This window comes from Nannobrachium achirus (genome assembly GCF_963921795.1).
Source record: "Nannobrachium achirus genome assembly, chromosome: 12".
In the NCBI taxonomy this organism is placed as follows: domain Eukaryota; kingdom Metazoa; phylum Chordata; class Actinopteri; order Myctophiformes; family Myctophidae; genus Nannobrachium; species Nannobrachium achirus.
In genome coordinates this window covers 3,274,369-3,282,360 of record NC_137832.1, presented here as the reverse complement: position 1 = coordinate 3,282,360, position 7,992 = coordinate 3,274,369, and the positions used below count along the sequence as shown (strand labels likewise).

Sequence of the window (7,992 nt, the reverse complement as noted above, 5' to 3'; positions counted from 1 at the left end):
ATGTCAGACATCTATGATAACAATGACGTCAGTTAACTCCATATTTGGGAAAATATGGCCGCATTTTGCCCAACTTAAACAACCAACCAGGTCTGTGCATTTTTGGGGGTCAAAGTTGATCCCATGCCAAAGCGCCAGCGCTCGCCTAGCAGTCTGCCGTCACCCAGGTGGATGCATGCCCCATGTGTGCGAGACCTCCCTCTTAAGGGCGAGGTCGCTTCCAGCCCTTAAGATGACTTATTAATGTGTAACACTGTGTGCATCTGTGCATGTGTTTTGTGGGACAGTTAGTATGAAAACAGCCAGCTATGGGGAATCAGTGACGCGCCACACGCCGCTTCTCGGCCTTAGGGCTTCTTACTTATTTAGTGTGTATGAAGTGTGTAATATTGTGTGTGTGTAATATTGTGTGTGTGTGTGTGTGTGTGTGTGTGTGTGTGTGTGTGTGTGTGTGTGTGTGTGTGTGTGTGTGTGTGTGTGTGTGTGTGTGTGTGTGTGTGTGTGTGCGTGCGTGCTTGCGAGTGTGTGTGTGTGTGTTCAGGTTCAGATCTATGAACTGGAGCAGCACAAGATCGAAACATGGAGAGGTCAGTATCTTTATTTATTATTTAACAACAGTATTTATTTATAAAAAATACACAATGATCCGTGTGTACTGTAAGTTATTGAGGCTGTCAGTGGATACACGCACATCCAAAAAGACTACGACGGGTGCTGGACCAAAAAATAAGAGCAACAAAAAAGAAGTGAAGCACCGCACACCGTCTCGAAGCTCCCCAGAACATTTATTATAAAAAGTCAGTGGTTTTACACCTGAAGAAGGCCAATGTAGGCCGAAACGTTGTGTTTTATTCCGCTGACTTTCTATAATAAATGTTTTTGGGGAGCTTCGAGGCGGTGTGCGGTCCTTCACTTCTTTTTTGTTACTGTAAGATATTGCCCATTAGAAAACAGGACGTTTTGACCAAATGCCCAACAGAATACAACTAAATGGTCGCCAGAAGTCGCCGGATATAGTATTCTGCAAGGCATCGTGGGAAATTGAGTCCCCTCGCTCACTACCGGCCGCGGCAGCGTGGGGGCTATTGGTCACCATGGTAACCAGTTAATACGTCAGGTAACGTGTTAACGGGGCCGCGGCACTTCACGGGGGGGAATCGTTAACATGTGTGAGAAGGTGTTAGGAACTCCAGTTGTTAATATGTACATATTCAGCTCAGTATAAAAGCATGCGTCCCCATCGTATTCTTGGGCTAACTCGATGTACGAGCACCGCGTCACAATCACATGGTGACACCAGAGCAGTGTAAGCAGAGTGGTGACACGCTTTGATCTCGCTGCAGACCGGAAGTGGCTTTGCAAGGAGCCTGTTCTCATTCTTAGCGAGCCTCTGCTGCTCTTCAGCCCCGTCCGCCCCATTATAACCAAGGGATTTTCACTCGCTGGTAAGTAGACTAAATAACGTCTTTTTCCCCCTTTTAATAATATTGACTACCTTGGAGAGGCCTGTGAATGCGTTAAAAAGCGATTTAGTCTACTTACCATCGAGTGAAAATGCCTTGGTTATAACGGGGCTGAAGAGCAGCAAAGGCTCGTTAAGAATGAGAGCAGGCTCCAGTAAGCTAGGCTAAGTTAGCTTTCCACTATGCTTTCCACGCTTACAATGGGAGTCGACGTAAGTGTCGTAACTCTCTCACCACGGGTGACACCACGTGATACGTCGATCACATGACCAAAGAGGGGAAAAAAAGCTTTTCCAAGCCTGTAGGTGTGAGCCCGGTAAAAAACACATCATGCATTCCTATGGCCTGGGGATGTGATAAAACACCACATTATGCATTCCTATGGGATATAGGACAATAACACGTGTGTGTCATTTCAGAGATCTACCTCCAGTATTCTGTCAACAGTCTGATCAGCATCACTCCTGACTCCAGGTGAGACGTCATCACTCCTCTATGCCCCCTTCAGGCACGTGCCCTTTTATCCGTCTGTAAAAAGTGTCCTCTCCCGACCATGAATGCAGTTTTTACTATGGTGAAAGAAATGCAAATGCCCCTCTTTCCATGCCATACCTGAATGCAGCATTCAAGAGAATTGCCTTGTCCAAACTCTCCTGAACTTGAACGCAGCATCTTATGTTGAAAGAATTGCCCTCTCTGTGTAGAAATCCATGCTGTTACGCCACATCTTCAGTTTTGACTTGATTATGCTTAGTTCAGTGTGGTATCAAGCACCGAAAATAGCCAACTTCCAACTCACAATGCGTCGCAGCACAACAACGCCTTGTGAGCTTGGAGGAAGGCTATTTTTGACATTTTCACCAAAATACCCTTTTAGAAATGTCAGCCCCTGCCTCTCTAACATTCTCTGCACATCCCTGGTCCCCTTTATGTCACCTTTATGTCCCATATACAGTCTATGTGAAGACAAATATTGTCTTGTTGTCCCATGCAGTACATTTGAATACATCTATTGTCCTGTCCCCCATACAGTCTGTTTGAGGCCATCTACTCCCTGTTGAAGAACAGGATCCACAGACTGCCCGTCATCGACCCCGAGTCGGGCAACGTTCTGCACATCCTGACTCACAAACGCATCCTCAAGTTCCTCCACATCTTCGTAAGTAAACTTTTAATTTAATTCCTCCACATCTATGTAAGTAAACCGCTTTGTTTTAGTTCCTCCACAACTTCAGGTTCCTGTCCAAGCCCTAAAGTGAACTGAAGCGTGGCCTACATCTGGCCTAGATATGGCCTACATCTGGCCTAGATATGACCTACATCTGGCCTAGATATGGCCTACATCTGGCCTAGATATGGCCTACATCTGGCCTAGATATGGCCTACATCTGGCCTAGATATGACCTACATCTGGCATGATATGACCTACATATGGCCTAGATATGGCCTACATCTGGCCTAGATATGGCCTACATCTGGCCTAGATATGGCCTACCTCTGGCCTAGATATGGCCTACCTCTGGCCTAGATATGGCCTACATCTGGCCTAGATATGACCTACATCTGGCCTAGATATGGCCTACATCTGGCCTAGATATGACCTACATCTGGCCTAGATATGACCTACATATGGCCTAGATATGGCCTACATCTGGCCTAGATATGACCTTCATCTGGCCTAGATATGGCCTACATCTGGCCTAGATATGGCCTACATGGCCTAGATATGGCCTACTTCTGGCCTAGATATGGCCTACCTCTGGCCTAGATATTGCCTACATCTGGCCTAGATATGGTCTACATTTTGGCTCAAAGTTTGTCTTACGCCCAAGGTCCCATTGGCCAAGCTTCGCAGGACGTGCTGTGATTGGCTAGCGGGACACTTGATGAAATTAACTCATAATAAATAGCACCGCTCTCTTCACATCAGATGTGATTTTACTCTCCCCTCCAGGGTTCTATGATCCCCAAGCCCCACTTCCTCCAGAAGAGGATGAGTGAGGTTGGGATCGGGACGTTCCGTCACATCGCCACCGTCCAGGACGACGCCACCGTCTACGACGCTCTGACCGTCTTTGTGGAGAGGAGGGTGTCGGCGCTGCCCGTGCTCAGCCAGGAAGGTGAGCAGACCAGGGTTTCCCAAAGTGGGTGCCATGATGCCAGTCCAGGGGTGACTGATAATATGTGGAATTCATCAATATCACTTCAGGTTAACCACTGAGACCCACTATGCTCAGTAAAAGGGATCTGATTTGCTCTGTACTTGATGAGTTCTTTTTCTACCTAAACTCCCTTCACCAAAAACAGCAGATCTACAAGTGGTTCTCAACCTGTGGGTCGGGACCCCCAAATTATTTTGGGGGTGATTAGCGTAATGTGCAACATTGTTTTCTCACTCAACAGTAAACAAACCAACATAAAGTTTAAGTGTATAGAGGGTATCTTCACATTTCTAAAGTGACAATTTATGGACTTTTTAATACCGTTAAAATGACAAATTAAACATTGACCAAATTGTCAAATATTAGAGTCAAAATGGTGAAAATATTTTCACAATAGAACTGGGTAAATACAAAATGTAATGCCTCAACTCTTAGTGCTCGTCAGGGTGGGTGGGGGGTCCCCAGTTAAATTATGATTATTTTGGGGGTCACAGCCTGAAAAGGTTGAGAACCACTGCCCTCACAAAAAAAAATAAAAAAAAAATGCACTAAACAAATGTAGCGTCTAGCACCAAGGATTACATTCGATAATTGACACCAGGTGAAAAAAATCACAAAAATGGTGGGATGAAAAAAAAAAGAAAAAAAAGGGGGGACACAGACACACTTTAATTAAATGCCTCTTTCTCTTGGTCCTCCAGGCAAGGTGGTGGCGCTATACTCCAGGTTTGATGTCATTGTAAGTTCTATCAGCTTTTGATTATTCATCATTGTAATTAAAATGTACATTAACACCTTTATTGTTATCACTGTATTTTTTACACTTGACCAGTGGTGTAACTGGTAATCACATATTCTACTTGTTCAATGTAGAACGCTGTGAGCTTGTATATCTGTTATTTTTCAATACCTAAAGCATAAAACAACGGTTAATTTACTTTAGTATAGTTTATTTATTTCAGTCAAACATAAAAAAGAAAAAAAAAATACAGTGCAATTTAGTCACCAAAATGCCTGAAATGGTATGGGCTGAAGCCGAAGCTTACAGTATATTTCCCACCTTATTACCACTTAAACATAAAAATAGCATAGAGAAAAAGTAAGAGCAAACAAAGGAATTTTAACTATCATGAAGTTTCAAAATGAACGGACAAAACTAAAGATAATATAAATATATACTGTACATGGATAGGATGTAGATAAGATGTGCGTTCCAGACTGGTTTAAACTGGTTTACATGTGTACCTCCAGAACCTGGCGGCCCAGAAGAACTACAACAACCTGGACATGACCATGAAGGAGGCCATGGGGATGAGGAGCTGTCAGGTGGAGGGGGTCCTCAAGTGCTTCCCCCACGAGACCCTGGAGACCGTCATAGACCGCATCGCAGAGGCAGAGGTATACACACACACACACACACACACACACACACACACACACACACACACACACACACACATCGAATGTCAAAACTGGGAATAATTTCCTTTACCAAGAACTTTCTTCACCAATGTGTTTGTAAAGGTGGCACCATAACACACACTGTAAGCCTTTTCACTGCAGATTTACAGTAAAGTACTGGTAGCACATGTTCTATCTATTCTTAGAAGTTTTCCTTTTCCAACCACCAGGGTGAGCTGAACCCTAACCTAGCGATAGCAGCTAGGGTTAGGGTTGAGGCTCAAATACTGACAAATCTAATTCTGACATAATGTCAGTCAGCTTGCCTAGGCAGACACATGGACATGACACATTAAGCATTTTTAGCTCCCAGAAGCTTAGAAAATGCCCCTAATAACTATACAAATGCTTTTCCCAGAATACTTTGCTGTCTTCTTCCCAGGATGCTTTGCTGTTAAGAGCAAATTTACAGCAATTCCTTACAATAATGACATTCTCTTTAATTGCTGTAAAAATGTATTCTTTCCCTCCCAGAATGCTTTGCTGTTTTCAGTATAATACTGTCTGATACTAATACAGTATAATACTGTTCGGTTTTTGCTATAAATGTACAGCAAGGGCTAACAGTGCAGGTCACCATCACCTGCTGCTAGTGGACAGTAGTAAATGAATGTCTGTCTCTCTCAGTTCAATTCAATTCAATAGGCTTTATTGGCATGACATTTTACAAATGTTGCCAAAGCACAAATATAATTATGACGAACTACAAAACAATATAAATCAATGTAATTACAGTACATAAACAAAGGAGATGGTGCAGTAAAGTAAAACATGGGATATACAGTATATGTCAATGTGTCCTACTGGTGTGACAGGAATTTACATATGTTGCAACTAAAACTGCACATTGTTTCTGTTCCCCCAAAAGGAGTGTCAATTTCTCTCTTTCTGTCATACTTCTGAATTCTGCACAAATTATTTCAATTTTTGGGAAGAACTCCTCCCTAATGTTTGTGTATTTGTTACATTGTGTTAGGAAGTGTAATTGTGTCTCTACTGCTTCCGCATCACAATGACAGCACAGCCTCTCCTCTCTGTCTGTGTCTGCCCTTCTCTATCACCAAACCATGATCACTCAGTCTGTACATTGTTGTCAATGTCTTTCTCAGGTTGTTATCAGTTACTGTGCTTAGGTAATCTGCCACAGTGTCTGTTTAGGGCCAAATAGGTTTCGAGTTTGTGTTGTGATTGTGTAAGTTCATTCCAATAACTGATGTATTCATCTTTTTCTTTTTTTCTTCTTTTTATTTTCTTTTATTTCAATCAACAAACTGCCATGACAAAAAAACACATACAAAAACACCTGAAAAAGACATGGACAACGAGAACAACAACAACAACAACAACAAGGGGGGAGAAAAAAGAAAGAAAAGGGGGGGGGGCACACACACACTATTTACTCTTATAAAAATACAATTTTTCCCAATATTTTTCGTATGTCTCTGCTTTTGTCCTCAGGTTATACTTATACGCACCCTGAACGCAGACATTCTATGTAGGCCGGCGGATCACGCCGCGTCCTCCGCCGTCTCGAATTGACGTGGAGGGTGACATGACTCCTGCTGCTGTCCGCTTTGAGTAAATGATAGCTCCTTTCGGAACCACTCGCTCCCGCGGAGCGAGTGGTTCCGAAAGGAGGAAATGAGGTCAGTGATCCGCGGTGGAAAACGAGTGATAAATCATCGCGATTTTATAATTATAATGGATAAGCCTAAACAAACCAGTTCACATGAACAATACTGAAGATATCTGAACGGCTACATATATTTTATACAATTAAAATGTCATGAGCCAACACATTTATAAGGGGGTTTGCCCAGGCTTCTTTTTCTTCCAATCGCCAAAATAAGCCTGGGTTTCCGAGGCTAGGTTATACGTAATCTTTTCCATGATTTCTTCAACAATATCCAACCAATGTTCCTTGCTAGGAGGAGCCTCTTTCAACCACCTTCTTGTGATGGCTTTTTTAGCCACCAGTGTCCTCTTGTCTTACTGTGTCTTCGGGTATCAAGCCAAGATATAGTACCCTGGGGTCGCTAATATTTATCTATTTCTTTAGTTATAATTTGGTTAGGTCTAATCTTCTGAGTGATAGTGTAGCTACTGTCAGGCTGGCTGGGGTTTGTGCTCTCTCTCTTTCTCTCTCCCTCCCCCTCTCTCTCTCTCTCTCTCTCTCTCTCTCTCTCTCTCTCTCTCTCTCTCTCTCTCTCTCTCAGTATAACCTAATGTCTCTCTCCCCAGGTCCATCGGTTAGTGTTAGTGGACAGTGAAGATGTGGTCAGAGGCATCGTGTATCTCTCTCTCTCAGTATAACGTAATGTCTCTCCCCAGGTCCATAGGTTGGTCCTAGTGGACAGTGAAGATGTGGTCAGAGGCATCGTGTGTCTCTCTCTCTGTCAGTATAACCTAGTGTCTCTCTACCTCCAGGTCCATCGGTTAGTGTTAGTAGACAGTGAAGATGTGGTCAGAGGCATCGTGTATCTCTCTCTCTCAGTATAACGTAATGTCTCTCCCCAGGTCCATAGGTTGGTCCTAGTGGACAGTGAAGATGTGGTCAGAGGCATCGTGTCTCTCTCTGACCTCCTGCAGGCGTTGGTCCTCAGCCCCGCAGGTATCGAAGCCCTCTGACCCCTGTGACCCCTGACCTGTGACCCCCGTAACCCCTCCTCCTCCTCCTCCTCTCTCACCTGCCAATGACTGACTCCGCCCTCCTCCTCCATAAGCTCCTCCCACCTCCGACGCCGTCGCCATGGGGACGCAGCCGCCACACACACATAACATACACACACACACACACACACACACACACACACACACACACACACACACACACACACACACACACACACCAACTCATGCAGGTAGGAAGCCACATTGGTACTTGTCGCATGTAGCGCTGCACAGTG

At 44.1% G+C, this 7,992-nt stretch overlaps 1 protein-coding gene across 1 annotated transcript; it reads left to right on the top strand.

Annotated features, from left to right (window-relative positions):
• LOC308294980 (5'-AMP-activated protein kinase subunit gamma-3-like) lies at positions 1 to 7,714 on the top strand (the record flags this gene model as incomplete). The annotated part of the gene is made up of 8 exons (XM_080737916.1): positions 1 to 27; positions 542 to 587; positions 1,883 to 1,937; positions 2,496 to 2,622; positions 3,418 to 3,583; positions 4,327 to 4,364; positions 4,877 to 5,023; positions 7,604 to 7,714. The coding sequence occupies 8 exons, from the start codon at positions 1 to 3 to the stop codon at positions 7,712 to 7,714; spliced, it is 717 nt and encodes a 238-aa protein (XP_080594042.1).
• Positions 7,715 to 7,992: the final 278 nt, after the last annotated feature.